The sequence below is a fragment of the Gymnogyps californianus genome, chromosome 2 (genome assembly GCF_018139145.2).
Source record: "Gymnogyps californianus isolate 813 chromosome 2, ASM1813914v2, whole genome shotgun sequence".
Taxonomy (NCBI): domain Eukaryota; kingdom Metazoa; phylum Chordata; class Aves; order Accipitriformes; family Cathartidae; genus Gymnogyps; species Gymnogyps californianus.
Window position 1 is genome coordinate 99,315,438 of NC_059472.1, and position 21,439 is coordinate 99,336,876.

Sequence of the window (21,439 nt, forward strand, 5' to 3'; positions counted from 1 at the left end):
ACAAGCAAAACATTTTTTTTTTTTAAATCCCAAGTAAACAGTCTGTATTCTAACACACAATAGGTCTGTACCAATTAAATACAGTATGGTAGTATATAAATTACAGTTCTTTACAGTAAATAGTAAAATACGAGAGTCCGCTTACTGTACACAACAATCAAAGAAAGAACAGCAGCTTTTCAGTAAGGTCCCAGGTATCTCAATCATTCACTTGCTAAGAAACAAAAAACAGATACAGCAGGCCATTCACTTCACTCGTTTTTTTACCGTGTTACTTTACAAATATCCAGAACACTTGTACAGGCATCTACAGTATCTACATGTGGAACAACCTTCTTAGGAATTCATGAGCACCAGACATAAATCCCTCCATCATTCCCATTATTAAAATAAACTTTACAGATTAAAATTACTTTAGCAGGTTCTATTTCATCTTGATAATAACCAGCAAGTAACAAGTGCAAAGTTTGCAGTCATGATCCATTTACTGCTTCTTTGTTTCCCCATTCCCCCCCCCCCCGACCCCCCCCCCCAAATGTTGTCCCCTCACACCCTTGCAGTAATACTGTTTCTGCAGTCAAACTGCCCGGCTGGCTTATGCTAACGTATGAAATGCCAGACGTATAGCTTGAGGCATTGTTAGTCATTTCAATCCAATGCCAAGTCAGCACAGTGGCAGGCCTCTAGGAAGACAAAAAATAAGAAGCAGTTGGATATTTCAGTGTGCTTAAACACGGAACATAAGGCTGCACGGTGCCCAGTGACTAAAAGAAACGTGGCACCAAGTTATCAGTTAAAACATTTACAATAGAAAGATATAAACAGCAAATGTGTCAGTCTAAAACAAGTTCTTTGGTAATTAAGAACGGCAAACCGTAGCTTTTTTTTCCAAATACGGATTTACATCCTGGTTTTTCCACAATAAAATATTTTTTGTTGTTTAAAATATATCTCCCAAGTTGTTGCGTAACAAATAGTCCAGTACCTCAGTTATCTACAGATCAGCTTTAACTGTATTTTAGTGTGCAGCCGTATCTGCCCACTGGCAGACAAACTATACACACACATTCATATATATATAATATATATAATTTATAAAAAATTAGAGAATTAAGTCAAGGACTCTAGAGAATACACATTCCGTATGGACAGATTAAAATGTACAATAGCTTCAAAAATCCATAGTTTTCTACACAGTGATGCGTGTAGTAAGTGCAAAAATACTGCAGTTTAGTTAATCCAAGATTTCCTGTTTTCCTGTTTCCTAGAAAACGCAGAAGCCGCTGCATCTCCTGAATGGCAGAGGACTTCTCCTCCTGTTTTAGGAGTGGATGATGAGCCTTGAAGCACGGAATTTTTCCGTTTCTCTGAAGTGGAAGATGCCTGAGACCGTGAAGTGCTACTCCACTTCCTTGTGGAAGCCGGTGCTTTGCTGAGGCGCCCAGGACGAACAAAGACACCGTGTCGTGGTCTGCAGTGGAAGTACTCTTTGCCTTTTACAGTTCCATCATGCTTCCCTTCAATGAAAATAAATGCACAGAATTAGTTGTTGGGACTTTCATTAGCCCATACAATTACAGCGTTGAACTGTGAATACCTTTGGTTGTCTGTCAAATAGTCAAGATTTTTAATGCTGAGTAATGAAGCCAGATGCATACCATACACTAGGGAGAACAAACCCTGGAAAGGATGGCTTGAATGGTGACCAAAAAGATGACTTTCTAAAATATTACTTTGTTAACTAACAGTTTAAAAAGTCAAACATTTGTTCATTTTACAAAATAAACTATCCTCAAAACCAATTGCTTACAAAGCTTAAAACTTAGCTGCCAGAGAAACTTCTAGTATCAGTGTTAATACCTATTAAACCACTAAAACCATCATCTTTTTAAAAGGTCTGTAGCATTTCTGTAGGAGTCTCTTAACACTTGCAGAGCATTGGCTTTTTCTGACCCCATTGAATTGAAGTTAAGGAAAACCTGTGCTCTGTAACTAAGCTTTCCTGAGTCGGGGGGGGGGGGGGGGGGAATCCCTGAAAGCTACAGACAGCAAACCTATTTGTCAAGTGATGTCCATTGTTAGTACTGCCCACGAACATGCATGTTGATTTTAAAAAATCTGCCAATTTTAGACTTTGCTTGTTTTTCTGATCTATAAAAATAGATGGGTACCAACGGGAAACTACCACAACATGCAAAAGCATTATTCTGCATAAAGTGAGAAGAACAGGGCTTTAAGACAGTAAAAAATTAACCCTTAGCAAAGTATTCCTATGAACAGACAGCCTAGAACTGGGTGTATCAGATTCCAAGCCTATACGAAATTAAGGGGTATTTCCCAAGACTGAACAGCATATGATTGTAGTTTAACTTTAAAAACAGATCACACTAACTGCATAGATAAACCCAGACCACATTTAGTCTTACCCAGCTGAACATTTAGTTCAACTCCAACCCAGATTCCAGCTGAAAAATCCACCGTTCCAACGTATCTCACCGTGCCCATCTTATTACTTCCAACACAGACTTGTTCACCCACTGCCACCCAGCTAGGCAAGACGTGGGCTTGATCTGCAGAAGCACCTTCTTCACAATCAGAACCATCCAAGTGGTCCTTCCCAATAAAATCATCTACGGAAGTATCAGGATAAGTCTCAGGGTCTGAAGTCTCTTTTACCAGCACAGAACACAAAGGACCTTCCACAGCGTCTGCCAGCAGGCTGCCTGCTGCTGCAGAGCCCAGCTGGCCCACACACGTGCTCTGCTCCTTCTCAGTGCCTCGGGGTAACTCCGAGGAACTCACTCCGTTAGAGGACACAAGGGAACACGACTGCGGAGCTGTCGAATGGTCAAAGTCCTTTCCATCTTCGACGCCCATGAACTCTGTAAAGGAGTGATCTTCCAGAATGTCTGTCGTGTGCTCAACTGTTGCTTCACGCGCTGAAAATTCAATTGTATGACAGGCATTTTTGCCATCTGAGGAACTTAAAGCTGAAAATGATCCAGCTCTGGGTAACTGCTGAGAGTCTCTGTCAGTGGCGTCGAGGGACAGTGGTACCTGTTCCGTTAAGGCACTGTTTTCTTTCAGTGGTAACACAGGCAACTTTTCTCTCGCTAACTCCTTTTCTGACTCTCGACATTCCTTGTTCGAAGATCTTACATCATGTGCAAGAGATGATCCTGAGGGATCATTAGAGTCCAGCTCCTTCATGTGACTGGCTAGCTGGTCTGTGCTATCACTACAGGGAACAAGCATGTCAGACAGAGTAGCGTTAGAGGCACTGTGGGAAAAGTAGCCACTAGTAATACTGCTAGTGGTGGGGCTGCGGGATACCTCTTTCTCAAGAACACGTGAACTCATGAAGTCTGATTTAGAAGAAAACCATTCCCTGTTCTCCAGGCTAGCATTGTAAACACTGAAGTCAGCAAACTCCTCCGGTACGTAAGGCCGGAAATTTTGAAAATTTTGTGGACTTATCAGCTTCTTATTAATGGCCTCCACCTCACTGTCTTCCTCCTCGGAGTCCTGCAAAAGGAGAGAGAGTTGCGTGGGATTAGGAACCTACAACAGTCAAGTTTTCAAAATAAACAAACCTTCCTTGATTTTTTCCTTTCTGAGCTTGAAGAAATATATACCTTTAATATTCTTCAATTGAAGAATGGAAGACAACTCTGAAAAGAGCTGCTGGGAACATATCCTGTCTACACTGAGCTCTTCAATTTTTAGAAAATAAAAGATAAATTCTAAGTAGTTCAGAAAATATAAAGCAATAAAGTTTGGCAAAAGGAAAGCTCACAACATGAAGAAGTCATATGTTTACATATTTTCATCACAAACTTTTTTCCCATGATTTAGACTAATTAAATCTATTGAAGGTATTCTATAGAGCTAATTGACCACCTAACAAGATAAACATAAATATGAATGGAAGAGGCCTTACAGGGTCTCCACTGCAATACTGATTATTAAAATATTGATTATTAAAAACTATCCTGCACAATGGGATTTTCTATTAAATCTGATACCAGTGAGACTAAATAATTTTTGCTTACCTCTAGCTATCACACCTGAACACGTTCACGATGTTTGAAAATAAGGGCAAAAGGATCAAGGAATGCTTCAAGGAAGCATTTGTGTGCATACATGTATGTGTTTGGAGGGAAATAACTGACACTAATCAACACTAATCAGACTTTGGAGGTAGCTCCCTGAATTTCCCTTTGATAATGAGTGGTGATGCACTGTGACCAGCCCACAAATGTGGCTTTCACAGAGTCCATCTGAAGCTGAGGACTTCAGTCTGTGAAGATGCATCTGAAAAAAACCCCAGAAACATGGTTGTGCTCCTCCCCCAATATAAAATACTGCAGGCAGGACTCCACATGGATGCTTTTTAAGTACTTCATTTTTCCATATAAATATATGTATTTCTTTATACATATGTATGCATATATAAACATATGTGTATATATGTACACACACATCTATGTGTACACGCACATATATTAAAATGGTTAGTTTACAGCAAATTCTTACTAGAAAGAATAATATTTTCAGAAAAAAAAACTGCTGAAGTACTTGAAGTTTAGAGGAACTCGAGCATCTATTGATTCTCTATTCCTTTATCTGCATCATGGATTTCAACTACTGATCAAGACAGATCCGGTGTGATATCTAAAGTAGGGCCATGCTTTCAGACACCTGCCATGAATCACCGACGGAAAAAGAAAAGCACAATACTTAACCAGATGACCAATGCATTGAGAACCAATACATCAAGTTTAAGATAAACATCCTCTTGAAAATGTTTCCTGTACTTCATAACAACCAAGACTGCTCAAATAACTTTGTACAACAAAGCTTCAAATACACAGAGAGCAAACCAGGTTTGTTCAGTTTGCACGTCAGAATAATCACAGAATTGTTTAGGTTGGAAGGCACCTCTTGAGGACATTTAGTCCAAACCCCCTGCTTAAGCAGGGTCAGCCAGAGCAGATTGTCCAGGACCATGTCCAGTCGGGTGGGTTTTGAGTTTCTCCAAGGATGGAGACTCCACCACCTCTCTCTGCACAACCCATTCCAGTGTTTGACCACCCTCACAGTAAAAAAAATGTTCTCTTGTGTTCAGATAGAATCTCATGTGCTTTAATTTGTGTCCATTGCCTCATGTCCTGTCACTGGGCACTACTGAGAAGAGTCTGCCTTGTCTTCATTCCCTCCCATCAGGTATTTTTATGCATTGATAGGATGCCCCTGAGCCTGGTCTCCTCCAGGCTGAACAGTCCCGGCTCTCCCAGCCTCTCCTCACGTGTCAGATGCTCCAAGCCATTAATCAGCTTTGTAACCCTGCACCGGACTCACTTCAGCGAGTCTGCATCTTTCTTGTACTGGGGAGCCCAGGACCAGACACAGTACTCCAGATACGGCCTCACTAGTGCTGAGTAGAGAGCAAGGATCACCTCCTTCAACCTGCTGGCAACGTCCAGTATACTGTTGGTCTTCTCTTCTGCAAGGGTGCATTGCTGGCTCACGGCCAGCTTGTTGTCCACAAGGACCTCAAGGTACTTCTAGGGAAAGCTGCTCTCCAGCCAGTCAGCCCCTAACATGTACTGGTGCCTGGCGTTATTCCTCCCCGGATGCAAGACTTTTCATTTCCCCTTGTTGAACCTCATGAGATTCCTCTCTGCCCAGTTCTCCAACTTGTTGGGGTCTCTCTGAATAGTAGCGCAACCCTCTGGTGTATCAGCCACTTCTCCCAGTTTTGTATCATCTGCAAACTTGCTGAGGGTGCACTCTGTCCAATCATCCAGGTCATCAATGAAGGTGTTGAACAGTACTGGCCCCAGTACTGAGCCCTGGAGTAGACTGCTTGTTACTGGCCTCCAACAGGACTTTGCACCTCTGATCACAACCCTCTGGGCCCAGTCATTCAGCCAGTTTTTGATCCACTTCACTGTTCACCTATCCAACCTGTACTTTGTCAGCCCATCTATGATGATGTTATAGGCGATAGTGTCAAAAGCTTTACTAAAGTCAAGGTAAACAACATCCGCTGCTCTCTCCTCATCCACCAAGCTAGTCACCTTATTGTAGAAGGCAACTGAGGTTGGTCAAGCATGATTTCCCCTTTGTAAACCCATGCTGACTACTCCCAATCACCTTCTTGTCCTGTATGTGTTTGGAAATGCTTTCTAGGAGGATTTTATCCATCACCTTCCTAGAGACAGAAGTGCGGCTGACCAGTCTGTAGTTTGCTGAATCTTTCTTTTCTTTGTCCTTCCTGAAGACAGGAGTGATATTTGCTGTCTTCCAGTCTTCAGGAACCTCTCCCAATTGCCATGACATTCAAAGATAATTGAGAGCGGCCTTGCGATAACATCAGCCAGCTCCCTCTGCACTCGTGGGTATGTTTACTTAAAAAACATACAGTTTGTTTAAGTGCTCCCCAACCTGGTGGTCCTCTACCAAGGGTAAGACTTCCTTGTTCCACACTTTCCCATGGATGTCAGGGGCTTGGGATTCCTGAAGGCTAGTTTTACAGATAAAGACTGAAGTAAAGAATGCATTGAGTACGCTGGCCTTCAAGTCATTTGTGACCAGTTCCCCTGCCCCATTCATCCTCATAGGTATATATCAGGAAACAGATGCTCATGTGACAAGATCTTTCTCCTAACCTGGAGGTGGTTTTTTCCCCCCAGTTTTTGTTTGATTTTTTTAAAAAAAGAACTGTAAAGATGTTCTAAATGACTTCAAAAAATGCAGGATAAACATGATCACTACTCACTATGGCCCTTATGTATAAACAAGGTCTCATTTCCATTCCCACCATGTTCAAGATCATAGCAGATATGTCAGTCATACTATGCACGCAGAACGGCCTCTTAAGCTGAATCAAGATTTCCAATAATATAAATTTTTTTTGGCAGAGCAATCAGTATCTGAAGATGGCTCTAGTTGTCTATCTGACAAATCCAACCAGATTTCAGATTATTACTAATTGCTCAAGTAAAGCCTTGGCATCCTTTGCTTACTAGTTTTTACAGCTCTGCTTCAGAGTTATTTCTCATACAGAATTTGGATGAAGGCTTTATTTTGAAATTATTTATTTCTCTGCAGAGAAGTGATTGTGTTACGAAATGTCACAGAAGACTATTGAAATGATTTATATTATTGAAAACCTTGTTCTTTAGATCTGAAATCTACAGGTAGTCCCTTTAACAGTAAAGGACAAAATTCATATCCACTTTATTGGGACTATGAGTACCCTTCCAAGCACTAAAGCATTATGCAAACCATCTTTTTTGCATATTGGAGTACACCCGTTGCTCGTCTCTGAGGGACCTTTTCTCAGTTATTCTGCTTACTCCTTCCCTTTCACCCTTCTTACTTATGCAAAAGTAAGTTTTGCTCTATGCAGAACCTTGTAGTTTGTTGTTTTCAAAATATTACAAACTCTAGCGTTTATCAAATACAGTGGGTTTAAGATATTACATGAACTCCAAACCAATAAGCATTTCATGAAAGGAATACTAGCTAAACATCCACTTGAAACCAAAAGGCATTTTTGTAAGAGTTCTTTTCTCCTCCTTCAAATCCTGCAAGATATCTCACTTGACTGAAAAAAGAAACCTTACTACACACAGGGTCCCTGTTCAGAATCAGGCTGGACAAGAGGTGCTGTAACTAAGAAATGGCTCTACAGACACACAGACATTGGTGACTTGATTAGGAAAAGTCAAACAAGTAACCACACTGCCAGTCGTGTGTCGTTTCAGGGTTATCTATCATCGTAAATACAAAAGCTAGGGTACAGAGAAGCAGTCTTATTACTAGAACATGGGTTGTGAAGAATGCTGCGAATAGGTGACGAGACATCACCTTGTGACAGACAAAAGATGCCCCTTGTGGGGACAAGAAAGATTTCCTTTCAAAGCTCCTCTTGAGCTTCCCGATTGGGAAATTCCAGAACAAAGCAATTTCAGGGTTCTTCAAATTCCTGTGGATGTAAGATATGGGGGAAAAAAGACGGAAGCCACCTTGTACTGCTCAGGCTATTGGTAGAAATAAAGATAAAATAATTGAAAAATTGGTAAAGACACTGCAGTCACTTCCTTGGGAAGTAACAGAAAGACTATAATGAAAAACAGATTTAGGAACTGATAACAGTAAGAATGTGCCAGCAAGAACGAAGGAGAGAAGACTATACGTCAAGATTTAGCAATAACAGAAGCAAAGTAAGCAAGAACACAGAGCAGCTTCCCTACACCTGCTTTGTAACAAACATACTGTGTAGTTAAAAGTTAAAGTATCCGAGTTTTCAGATCCCTAAATTATAGCTCTCAAGTAACCTCAAAGACGCTAGTTCCTATTTTACTAATTTAAAAATCAGTAATACTTATTTAGTGGTTGCTTCACTGGTGCTTCAATTTTCATCGTCCGCTAGGAGGATTTAGCCAACCCCCTCTTAGACGTGTTAATTACAGGCAGTATTAAAATACACTCAATATGAAAACATTGCATATGACCTTAACATATGCCACTGTACTCACGTATTATATAGAGCATGCCCTTATGTCATGCTGTTTTGACATAGTTGCAATATTAAACGCATGTGGAAGTACTGTCTGAAATTTTAGGTCGAATGCTCTATTTGAGGCCAACTGAATAAAAATATTTTTTGTTAACTGCTTTTTTTTTTTCCTTCCTTTGACACATGTTTTGAATATTCAAGGAAAGTTAAGTACAGATCCCACAGAAACATGAGAAAAAAGCCAAACATCATTCTTATGCCTACTTAGATGCAGAACATCAGTCTAGTTAAAATAGCATCCTGTATGTTTAGTCACTTTATTTCTACGGCATTTTTTACATGCAGTAAGATGCAATTCAGCATCACACCTGAAGTGACATCAATCATCCAGTGATTAATTAGGAGTATGAGGCTCTGTACCTTGGAACGATCGTGTACAGTATTGATTAATAATGTGAAAACTTCACTACAAATCAGGTAGAGAGGAGCAGACAGCTGAAGTTTCATGTGGAGCCGTGATACTGCCCTAGCGTAATCTCTGAATTCGTTCTGAGAGCACTATTCATTCAAATGTGTGAAATTTATACTCCAGCCTAGTTAAAACGTAGACCTGCTCCAGCTCTGAAAAATGCGGGGTAGCCTGGGAAGCCTACATCTTACAAAGGCTTCCTTCCTAAAGTGATAAAAAAACCCCAGAAGCCATCATTTGATAAACCTGACACCATAAGCTGGCAGGGCTACGCAAAGCAGCCGTCTCAACCTCCTCCCCACTAGTGGCTGCTAGTTCTTGCCTGCCTCCCCGGTACCCACTCAAGTGTCTATAAGGTGATCAGACAGGGGAGTAGATACAAATGAAATACAACTCTGTGGTAGTCTAGCCATCAGCTGGATGGATCAGTTCCCTTGATCTGACTTACTATGCAACCAAACAAAAAGCTATGTTGATGCAAGGGAGAAGTCAGTGCAAGGGTAGGAGCAAGCAGCTGAGAATTGAAAGAACAGCTCTTTCCAGGGCCCTGTTGGCTACAGCAGGTTTACAGTGTTCAATGAATTAGTTCCATTCTAACTGGAAAAGCCTGGTGCAGGATGTTGTCCTTCTCCAGCTCTGAAAGCTTCTGCTTATCTTTGGAAAGCAGCACCGGCAAATGCCTGGGTTAATTCAGGGCATGCATGGGGTGCGACCCTGTTTTTACTCAAGGGATTAAAACTGCCCTGAAGTTGCTATGGAAAATTTTGTAACAATTTAGTTTCCAAGGGATGTTTTTAAACCCACTAGAAGACTTTGTCTTCCAAACACATTCATGCTATTTGTATCAGTGACTCTGTGTGAGTCAGCACGTCAGCTACCTTATGGAAAATTAACGTGATTGAGAGTAAAACAGCTGCTACCCAAAACCAGCAGCCAAGCTTCAAATACATACATCATAACACTTGGGATATTTTGGTATAACAACCTACAAAACAGCATTAGAAATCCAGAACAGATTTTTTAATGGCTTGGCTATATGGTAGGAATGAAAATTACTGTTGAACAGGAAGAATCCATCACTAGCACTTTGTGGTAAAAGAGGCCTATAATACTTATGGGAAATAATTTGAAAGTTCTGAATTTTAAATCTAAAGCTCTGATTAAAGCAAGTATTTACAGCCATGTTCCACAGCCCAAAAACTGAGTCCACCATACAGCAGAAATGATGATACGCCTTTTGTTGAAGCAGCAGTGAGAAAAGGATTTGGCAGGTGAAAATTAAAATAAAAGCCCTCCACCTCAATTCACCGTCTGAATTATGATGAAGACAGGCTGCGGGTTAATTAAAAGCGGCAATCTTATTTTAGTCATATTACTTCCACATCAGGCAATGAGAAGCTTTTTATAGTGTACCCACACCTAAATGCATGGTTACTTACACCAAATGGGATCATTCCATTTACTCTGGGGTATAGTCACAAAATCTGGGTAACATACAAGGTATATTAGAGTGACAACAACATGGTTCACTAAACCACCCTCTACTTGATCATTTGTGCCTTGTGAAAACTAAAGCCTCCCCTCTCCCACCCACCCCCCAAGACAAATCACATACGAACATTAAAAAAACCCAAAACACAAAAAACAAAAAACCCAAAACAAAACAAAAAAAACAAAATGCAAAACCCCAATTGAGTTAGTTCCAATGACAGACTGCATATGCAAGCCAGGCAAGCAACTGTTCATTATAACCATTAGTTACAATCAATCACAAGTGATCATACCCACATTACACCTTTTTTCTGCTGCAGTACCGTAAGTGCCTTAAGCCCGCCACCAAATGGCCCTAAGCCCACCACCAGGCCTCATAACAGAAACTGGTACAAAACTTACAATCTTTTCCTCACGTATGCTATTGCTTTCTACAGGCATGCTGCTGGCATTACTTCCTGAAGGCACAACACAGCCAGCGCAACGCACCTGAGATGAAGGCATGCTCTGCAAAGGTTAAGACACACAACACATCGCACAAACCACAGCTCTGACCACAGCGCTAAATGCATGCAAGTTAGAAAGGCAGTAGGACATGATGAAAGCAAAACACCCATGCTGGCCAGATATATACATCAGAATTCAAGTTAATAGATAGAGAAACTCATGCGCTCCTCCCAACAGAGTTTTAGGTTGAGGAATAAAGGTCAGAATTATAACCACCCGAGAACACTGTTTCACAGAATTATGTTTTATCTATGAAAAAAACACATCAATATCTTGCTGGAGAAAAAAAAAATTCAGGTTACTGTTACTTTAAAATAGAACATAAGTACCCTGTAAAGGAGAATACTTACCAAGAAGTGGAAAAAAAACCCCAGTATTTCAGGTAAAAAACAAACACCAAAACCCCACCACATATAAAGAACAGCCTTATTAATTTTACCAGAGAATTACAAAATTCCATTGCAACAGATGCATGCTGCAAACGATTTGCCAAGTACACAAAATCACTTGATCTCCTTTAAAAAACCAGGTGGTTTTCAAAGATTACCTCTTGACTAAGTAGAGGTCGGCTTTCAAGCGGGGTCTTCCTTTTATGTTCCTCTTTCACTGGCATTAAGGGCTTGAAAAACTTTGGTGGCTGAGGAGAAAATGCTTTAAAAGGGCTGGCCATTAAAGCATGGGAATTCTCTGCTACACCACCTAGGTAAAAAAGCAAAAATATTGTATTTCAGTTCTTCATATCTTGACTGCAAGAGCATAAGCCAATATAACTGAAGGTTAAGCCATGCATTTGGCAAGTTGCTGCCTACAGAAAAATGTCAACGTTTTAGTAGTCAACCACTGGCCCAAGCATGAGATAATGCAGAGCTCGACGAGGGGAGATTATGTCCCTCTGAGAGGTCTGGAAACAGAAGGAAATCAGAGAATAGCAGTATCTGCCCCCTCCATTCTGAGGCTCCAATATTTCTCCTTTTCATCTCAGTCATAAAACCAGTGCGAAGTGTCCTTGAAACTGGAACTGACAGCTCTCTGCTTCCTGTGCCTCACCTCACCTCTGCCCACAACACTGCAATTCTGCCCTGGAACCAAGCCAGCAATCCTACACGATCAGGATGATCAAAAAGGAAATGATAGGCAAGGAAGCAATGAATAAACTCTCAGTCCCGCTTTATTGCAGCAGGATCTCTACCTGTATTGCCTGATCAAGAAGAGCGTGTTACAATTTGAGCTGAAGAAAACAAGGCACCTGTGACACACTGACATGGCAGAGCAAATATCCAAATCACGTAAAGAACCTGCAAAAGGACCCTTCCCACTTTAACAAAAGCATCTTCATTTTCAAATTCATAAAATAACAGCAGCTCCTTTTTGTTTCTTTTTTTTTTTTCCTTCTACTGTTTTGATTCACATTTAGCTTGTTCTTCTGCCCTCCTCTTGGTTTTTTGGACACCCCCAACTTCCCATCCTTTCCTGGATGTCTTCATGCATTTCTCCCTTTCTCCCCTACTTCCAAGATTATGTTTAGCTGCTAAAGCAAGAAGCTGGATCATGCATTTAGTAGGAAAAGAGTACTGAGAATTTAATTTCTAGTTTAATGCAGTAATTAAAAACCACAAACACCATCATTACGTATATACTTTAAAGTCTCACCACTGCCATCTTTGCTCTTGCGAGGTGACTCCCTGGGTAAAGTACCATAGCATGATACATCTTGATAACTGGAAGAACAGTCAGATATATCTAGGTGACTTTCAGACCAACCCTAAGAAACAAAAATACATAAATATGCATGCTGATACAGGCAAACATGGAAAAATTAATAGGTAAACTCAAAGGTAAGTGTAAAAAAAAAAAACAAAAAAACAAAACTGAAGGAATGTCAAGTTACTGACTTAAGACAATTTTCTATCTCACACAAATGGATTGTTTAGAAGCTAATTAGCTTTTCAGTGAAGTATATTAAGTTTTGCGATAACTTCCCCCTTCTTAAATATCAGTTTCTACAATTATAATATGAAGAGCAGAGGACAAGAAGGTTTAATTCAAAATAATACATAATTAGTGCAGCATTTTGAAGATATATTATGTAAACACACCATTAGAAACACTGTTTTCCTATTTTTTTTCAATTCTCAAATACATTTTGCTTCAAAGAGGGGGAAAAAAATCTGATAATGTGTGCCGTTTGTTGTCAGATTTACGTACCTTATCATCTTCATCACAGGCAGAAAGATCTAGTCGGCTACAGGATACCTACAGAACACCAAAAGGCAGAATGACAAAATGCCTACCTTTTATTTATAAAATATAATGCCTTGAGGAAACACTGTGACCATTTAGTCCTAACAACTTTTCTGTTCTCTCTTTTCAGATAAGATTATTTATAAAGCAGCTATGTTTGTGCTGTATGAGCGGGTGATAGGAGAACACATAAAAGGCACAAAATGGAAACTATCCCTTACACTATGAAAAAAGTTAAAGGGACTTTGAAGTAAAAGTTATCTGAATTAGGGCAGTTGTCATCCTAAACTACTTCCAAAACAAATACCCTTAATAAAAGGAGAAGAGTTTCGACCAACCCTCCCACCTCCCTGTCAACTTTATCATCTCCTAGGACAGACAGTTGTGGGGAGGGGTTTCGAGTGACTCATTTTCATTCATGACAATTTTCCTACAGGTTGCTTAGTCCTAGCTCAGAATAATCATTACCATATCACATTGTGCAAGCATTCCATCAGCACACAAACAGCACCCCCCTGCCCCATTAGTACTAATTTACCAGAGGATAAAGGGTCCTTACATTGTGGACATTTGGAGTGCTGATGCTTCTGCGGATGTTCCTTGCTTTGGTGGAGAGTGCCTCTTTGACTGTGACCGCCTGTGTAAATAAAAGAACACACTAAAACCAATGCCATGGTCTCCTCATGAGAAATGATCAAGCAGGACAGAAACTTTTTTCAGTGTGGCTAACAGCAGCAAACAGGGCTTGCATTTATAAATCTTAATTTGCACACACAACCATCAAAATCTGTATCTGAAATTCATTCTTTGGTCTTCGCCTGTTCAGGTTCTGCATACTACACCACTGCCAGCTACGGTTACTAGACCCACCACTATTGGAACTCTGTATTTCACAGAAGTAACTTAGTCTTACGCTTATCCATCCCACGTTCTCTAAAAAAACCCAAACTAAAAAACAACCAACACTTAACAGTTTTAAAAGATCAGTCATCTCTACTTGAATTCTCATAATCCAGTTCAAAAGGTGCAAGAAGTGCCTTTTCCTTGCCTGTCTTAGTCGTTCAAGGCTCAAAATGTTCTCCACTTGCAGCACACCACGTGTGTATTTTTCAATGTATGTTTCACCATCGGATGTGCCCTCATTCTCACTCCTTGCGGCCATCAGCGCTAAGGTCTCACGATCCTCAATTTCTTCTGTAGCCTAAATTACAAGTTACACTACTGAAGTTTTTAAAAATTAAAGCCTATTGTTTTTAATGTATTAATTCACTTCTTTAGATCATCTCAATCCAGAAAAAAATTTGAATTGATAATCCTTAACTTAATCAGTAATCCCAATTACAATCAATGATCCAGGACTTTTCAATACAAATGTAAATGACGCTGAACTAAGAAGAGGTCACACTTGGGAGAAGTTTTGCACATTTGCTGTAGTCAATGATGTACTTCTAGAAATAATGCATATATAACCTGAAATCGCATACATTAAGGATTAACTAATGACAACTTCCTAGGCAAGTAAATGCAACTTTCTTCCCAAATCTTAGATATTCTGTGTGATTTCCCTAGAGTTTAAATTTTAAGTACTACCGCACAAAAGTGACAATTACATGGCGACAAGACTATTTATATTTTCATTTGTCCAGTTTGTTTAGCTTTAAATTTTACAGTAGATTTACAATTTGTGCAAGCTTTTTCTATAAAAAGCAATTTATATTCCTGCGAACTCATCTTCCTAGCTGTTCTGTTTCCACTGACCTGAACATCCCTCCGAGTACCCTCTATATTCTCTCTGTAGACACTAATATGATTTCAAAAATAGCTCTACTACAAGAACTCAGTTAAACACGGTAGAAGAGAAAATAAAATCCCTACAGTTCTCAACTGTTTAAAGATAAACATGATCTCACCAGTGAACTGCAGGATATACACTTTGGGAAGCTGCCTCCTCTTAGCAAAGCATGACATTTACTTCCCAATCAGTATCACCCACTGCAGTAGGTCATTCTGTTCCTTTCAGTGAATTTACCAGAGAAATATGGTATAATTTACCTTTGGTATATTGGATACTATTTCATAGGTCACTCCACAGGCATAATATATATTTTTCAAGGATATTCTCCTTTTCAGGCTCTGGGTAAAACTCTAGAAACAAAGTAATTTTCAATTATTGTTTCGATAATGATTATTTATGACATCCTAAGAAATAAAAGGTCACAATGCAAAAAATTATTTTACCACGAAAGCACATTTTGTAGGACCATAATTTAGTAAGTTCCTTGTTAGCATTAATGATCCTTTAAGTACTCGTTACAGCCCTGCACTCAGTACACAATGCTACCAAGTTCAATCAGTAACAGTTTCCTCCTGTTTTGCACTGATGCTCTATCCTCATGTAGTAACTTGTAACAGCGAAACTCTAGCTGTAAGAAGTCTCTAATGTTTCTCGTTTCGTCAGCCACCTGTTCAACAGGTAGAAAATTCCTTCTGCAACAGCAAAGCATAACTCTGCTTTCTAGCCATAGCTGAAATAGTAACCAGAGTTTTCACTGTTGTAGTCACAAGCTTACCACGCTTCATTGTCAGGTTACTTAGCTCTTACATCACTAACTGTAAACTTAACTTTCATCTAATATGGGATTTCAGACAAACGGAACTAGCAAAGGACAATATGCCAAATGCAAAAAGGCGTGGCATTCAGCTGCTTAGCAAGTTGCTTAGTAGTACAACAGCTGTTTTGTGCTCCTCCCCCCATTGCACTGCAAAATCTGAAGCAATTCTGAAATACACTCTTGGTCTCAATTATCTGGGAAACAGAAAGGAACATAATTTCAGAGAGCATCTCATTGTCTAAACTCATGAAGCAGCAAAGCAAGGGCAACAGCAACCACTCTTGTGGTGAAAGGAAACACCCCATCCAAAATCATCATGTTAAAGGGGGTAGAAGAATGTATACATTTGGGTAGCGGTGGGAAACAAGCCTAGTTTGTAATTAACAGAGAAAGTAGCAAAGAAAAAAAAAAGATCTATTGTGTTTACACTGAACATTTGAAGGCCTCAAAGATGCTTTCAGGAATAGAGTGGCTACAGTGACCCTATATTAGATAAGTTACTGCAAACTTCTCTGAATCAAAAGAACATTTCAAGTTGTATAGACAAGAAGGTAAACTTCTTTTTTGTTACAAAAGGAGAACCTGTTACACTCTGAACCAATTCAGGCTAAAACCAGACAGTACAAAAGGAATATACCAGAAATGCACAGCTTCACTGCAACCTATAAAAATCTATTTTTCATTTGTCTTTCATAAGAATTGGAGGACCAAACTAAACAAAATGAAGCAAGCAGCTAAGAAAACACATTCATAATATTAAGAATATGAAACAAAATTAATAATAATAAAAAATATATAAACTTATTACCTGCTTGTTATAAATATTGGCTGCAATCCTTTTGCGCAATACCAGTTCCATTGCAGCAGGATGGCTGAGCTGCACAGTAGTCTTCACTATTAAGTAAATTCTCTCATTTTGAGGAGTTACCCTATTCAGGTGCACTGAATCATGGACAGAAGAGTCCCAAGCAGCAGTGGCTGAAACCTATGCAGACAAATGAAGTGGAGAAAGGAAAGGGAAAGCAAAGATTCAATTACTCTAACAACAGGTATAATTTGCAATGATTTAACATGAAGTAAAACAATTCTTTAATGAGAGAAAAATAAGCATCATTGAACAAAGTGGAGTCAAACCTTTTCATAGTAAGGAATTTACCAGAAGAAGCATAAAAGAGGTGTTAAGATTTGGGGGAAAACAATCGTGAGCACAATCCCTGCACTGTGCAAACCCTGCCCCAAAAGGAAGTCTTCACACAGCTAGAGATGGAAAGGAAAGCAGAAGCAAGACTGGAGAAAGGAATACAAAATCTATTGCAACTGTATTAGAAGTTTATTAAATCCAATGTCAAATTTTCCATCTGTGTTGCATTAGGTTATAACGGCCCATACAGAACTAACATGCTCCCATCCCACAGAATGTCTTTTTCCTTCCCCCTGCCTCCTCCCCAATGTCGGCATCCCATTTATTCTGGAAATGGTCTCTTAAGCAATGGCCTGAGTTGGCACAGAACATGGAATAAATGAGTTAAGAAATTCCAAAATGGATTCAGAACCATTCATTTCCAACAATTCCCAAACTTTATATTTTAAAAAGTAATTGTGTACTACAAAGGAAAAGGTTTTATTAAGTTTCGCCCAGTGTGCATAATAAATTAAGTAGTTTTCTCTGAAGAATCAAGAGCCTGCAAGAGGAATGATGAAGGGGTGAGGAAAGAAGAAAAAGGGATTTTGAGTCAGGCAGCTGAATTATTCTTTTGCCAAGAAGAGCTAAGACTTGTCACCTCTGAATTCAGGCAGAAGAGCTAACAAGTCATATCCTCTTAAATTCTAAATAAATAGGCCTGAAAATGAAGGCAGCACTAGATACAGATGGTGCTTCTAAGACAAAAAGATAGTAATAATGATTAAATACATACAAGTAGAAAATAAAACATAAGAAAAAAGTGTTAACATAAGCTGCAGTTGTCAAGAAGGAGGCTTGCTAACAATTTACCTCATCATCACTGTGTTTTATGATCGGCAGATAAAAGAATGGACTCCCATGCTCCTTTGGTAGTATTGAGTTAACTCCTGATGCATGGGGACCTATAAGTTGTTCATTGGCACTGAGGTCATCAGCTAATGAAACAAATGTGCAAAGAATGAAATAGTTTTATACCAAAGGATATTAATATATAGAGGCAAAGTTGTAATACAAAGTTGTAGTAAAGTCCTACCCATATTTCATAATACATTTAATCCTAATTAATCTTATTACTATGCAGTATTTTGAAGACGATTTCAGCATACAAAAGAAGGGAAGTAAAACCAGGCTAAGACTCAACCTGAACACATTCTCACGTAATCTAAACGGAATTCAAAACTATTTCTAGGTATTCATAACATTAACTTACCCAGCCAGAAAAGTTCTGATTTATCCACCTGTCAGCCTAACCAGCTCACCTCTTAGTTAAATCACTTCTGATGTATCAGGGAATCTTTAAATTGAGAATAGCAGTTCTGGCTACATTAGGTTTTCAGCTAAACAAAAAAAAGTTGTGCAATGATCCATCAATCTGTTTAAATTTCCTATTTGATCTTCTGTCTGCTAATCTCTGCTGATAATTAAAAAACAAATAAAAACATTCCTTGTGAGCACAGATGAAGGAAAGAGTGTATATCATTATCCAAAAGCAGCTTCTAAAGCAGGTATTAATGTGTTGCCTATATAAACATGTCTAGTAGCCCACTGCAGTGCTGGATGTGACAAGGCCTGCAGATCCTCCTCTGCTTTATGTCCAAGTTTATATTTACAGACTTGCTTCCTAAACAGTCCTTAAACGTGGTGCTAACTCTAGTCTCTTGTTGCTTACAGTGTGTGTATCTGTGTCTTAAGACTATATATCAATAGTCTTCTCACATGTAAAACTAAATACCTTCAAAGGGAGAACATTTAGATTCTCTAACAAAACGCTCATTGTAGTCCTAACACACTCTTTGTTAAACCAGCTGTTTAAGACTCTACAGATACCTCAGTGGAAGGAGGTCTGAAAGCGTTGGGAGATTCTCCATCAGTGCTTTAATGACATGTGGATTTGTACATCAAAACATTTACAGGATTTTATCTGCTGTTCGATTTAAACTAAGCTTGCTCTCTTACACTATTTTCTGTTGTACAGCCTATCCCTGTACTCATGTGTTCCCCAATTTTTATTTTTAAATAGTTGTGCTTAATCATTCCAACATACAGAATCAGAAGAAAACACATTTTACAAGCCATATCAGTCAGTGCCATTGCCAGGACTTGTTTGATTTCTTAGACATGTCAGGTTCATTCTTCCATTTATCAATTTATTGATCCAAACTAATCCCCCCGCCCCCCCCCCCCCCCAGGTTTCTTAATCTGCTGTTACAACATACCATTCAAATCAAGGAAGAGGACGGGTATATGTGTTTCCATTCCTGCAGGTGGAATCCTGAAACAAAACAAACTGCTGTCAACAAGGAAGGCAAATGCATACCTAAGCTAATTTGGGCAAACAGACCCCCATGCAAGATTCATTAACTGTAACCAATGACTAGAGCTGTCAACATTTTGATGGCTAATCTGAATGCCTATGTGGCACAGACAATATTTTGTTTATCTACACATGCAGCTAAATGTAGTGCTTTGCCAAAACTTAATTCACACCGCACAGCACATTTCAGTTGCTGTGAGGATGACAGTTTTAAACATCCTTTTCTGTTTCTTATAAAGTTAACTGGTTGTAGTAATCTCATACATAAAGGTTAGCAACCTTTCAAACAACTGGGTATATAACTACTGGCAAGGCATAGTCTTTATATCAATAAATACACTTCTAGCTGTATGACCGCAGCATACTTCAAGTGGATAAGGGGAAAAAATGGCAAAGAAAGAGTATCACTACGTCATTCACCCAAGGAAGAAGAGATATTATGTATTATCAGAGACATCAGTGTACACTTGATTAGAGACTTGTCCACACTTTCCCAAATCTACCATGCAGCATTCCTCATTTTCACATGTCAGTTCCAATGATCTTAGTTAAAACACAAATTTAAATGAAATTAACAGAAAAATATATTAGAAATTCAAATGAAACAGAAGAGAACACATCTTTTGAAATCAGAATTTCTTCCCTCCCCACCCCTTATCAATGAAATTATCACGTGTTCTACCATTCATTTTTGAACCACTCCTTTTCTGAAAGGAGTTAAACTACAGGATAACTTTCTCAGAATTTTGTAAAATTGTAAAATACTATGTTAAATTCAAAAGTGATTTTCAAACCTTGAAAGCTGTCTCAAAGCTACTTTATGTAATATGTTAACTAAGCAAACGTTTCTTACATTCAAACCAGCACCTGACCTTCTAGCCTTCTGCCAGCTGAGCGTAATTTGTAGTATTACAGGAAAACACAGAAAGCTCTAAAACATCCTCAGATTTTTACCTTGTAGCATGCAATGTTCATGTAGAAAAAGCTAACCACTCCAATGGTTTTTCTGAACATACCAATTTGCGGGCGCACCGGGAATTCCACTGCCTGGTGCTGGAACAAACACTGCATTCCTCTCTTCCGTCAGCCCTACCCACTGTTCGACCAGCCGGGCTTCTCGTTCTAGATCATCCTCAGATTTTTCTACAGTGAAAGATATTAGTATTATATATGAGATACATTTTTTGTGGTATAGGGAATAAAGTACTTATGACAGGGACTTTAAGCTTCAAACCTTGTTTATTGCTGATCTTTTGAATCTGCTCATCTAAGTATTCTCTGCGTTTTATCAATGCATCAGACCACCTTTCTCGTACACAGTTTAAATCTTCTTCCTAACATGGAAAGAGAAAAGAAAGTTATTAGGCTATGTGGTTAAGATTAAAGGGCAGTGAATTTTGTGATAATTTCATCAGAATTGATATTAAACAGCTTGCATGATGCAGAAAACTTTTTTCCCCAAATGACATGCACACTGATTAAGTACCTCATCACCCATGAATGGGAGCTTATTTGCTTTCAAGTCTCAAATTCCAACAGGAGGAAAAGAAAATGCGACTGCCTCAGTTGCTGAACAGAATTATACACCATAGGCTAATTACTCACAGAAGTGGCAATCAAACTTTTTAATAGCGTATGGAATAACAGGCATCATCAGTTAATCATAAGTTCTCCTGAAGATTAGACAGGTCAGTACGCCCTCAAATCTGCACAGAATTCCATTGCTAGCAGCTGCTATCAGTGCAATTAAAAGATTTCTCATGCAAACAAAACCCATCATGCAATCATGCTTTGTGGTATCACAGAAAATCTGGTTCATTCTTCTCTGTGATATGTCAGGAAGCGCATAAACAGCCCGCAAGAAGTTAGTACCTTAACTGACATTTTTGAGATTGCTGTAAAACCTAATACATTATCTTAAGGGATGTCAGCATTCTCACCTAACTGGTTTCACTTCTGTAAGGCTGCCTATTAGAAATAAGTCTTCCATGTAGAAGTCTGAAATGTGTTTTACTTTTTTAGGCATTTCCTGTTCTGCCCTTCGTCGCCTTTTAAATGAGTCTTCTATTATACTGTCTAAACTGTGACTGTC

The 21,439-nt window shown here is 39.1% G+C and overlaps 1 protein-coding gene across 1 annotated transcript in view; it reads right to left on the reverse strand.

The window, feature by feature from the left end:
- Positions 1-548: 548 nt before the first annotated feature.
- Positions 549-21,439, reverse strand: part of KIF13A (kinesin family member 13A) — a 117,512-nt gene continuing 96,621 nt past the window's right edge. Inside the window, exons 27-40 of the mRNA XM_050890976.1 lie at positions 20,582-20,681; positions 20,364-20,490; positions 19,250-19,305; positions 17,844-17,968; positions 16,659-16,835; positions 15,291-15,383; positions 14,287-14,439; positions 13,798-13,875; positions 13,203-13,250; positions 12,654-12,759; positions 11,545-11,696; positions 10,893-10,997; positions 2,427-3,525; positions 549-1,517 (exon numbers count right to left, since the gene is read on the reverse strand). Coding sequence (XP_050746933.1) covers positions 1,231-1,517; positions 2,427-3,525; positions 10,893-10,997; positions 11,545-11,696; positions 12,654-12,759; positions 13,203-13,250; positions 13,798-13,875; positions 14,287-14,439; positions 15,291-15,383; positions 16,659-16,835; positions 17,844-17,968; positions 19,250-19,305; positions 20,364-20,490; positions 20,582-20,681 — 2,706 coding nt within the window. The 3' untranslated portion in view covers positions 549-1,230. The remainder of the gene's footprint in view (positions 1,518-2,426; positions 3,526-10,892; positions 10,998-11,544; positions 11,697-12,653; positions 12,760-13,202; positions 13,251-13,797; positions 13,876-14,286; positions 14,440-15,290; positions 15,384-16,658; positions 16,836-17,843; positions 17,969-19,249; positions 19,306-20,363; positions 20,491-20,581; positions 20,682-21,439) is intronic.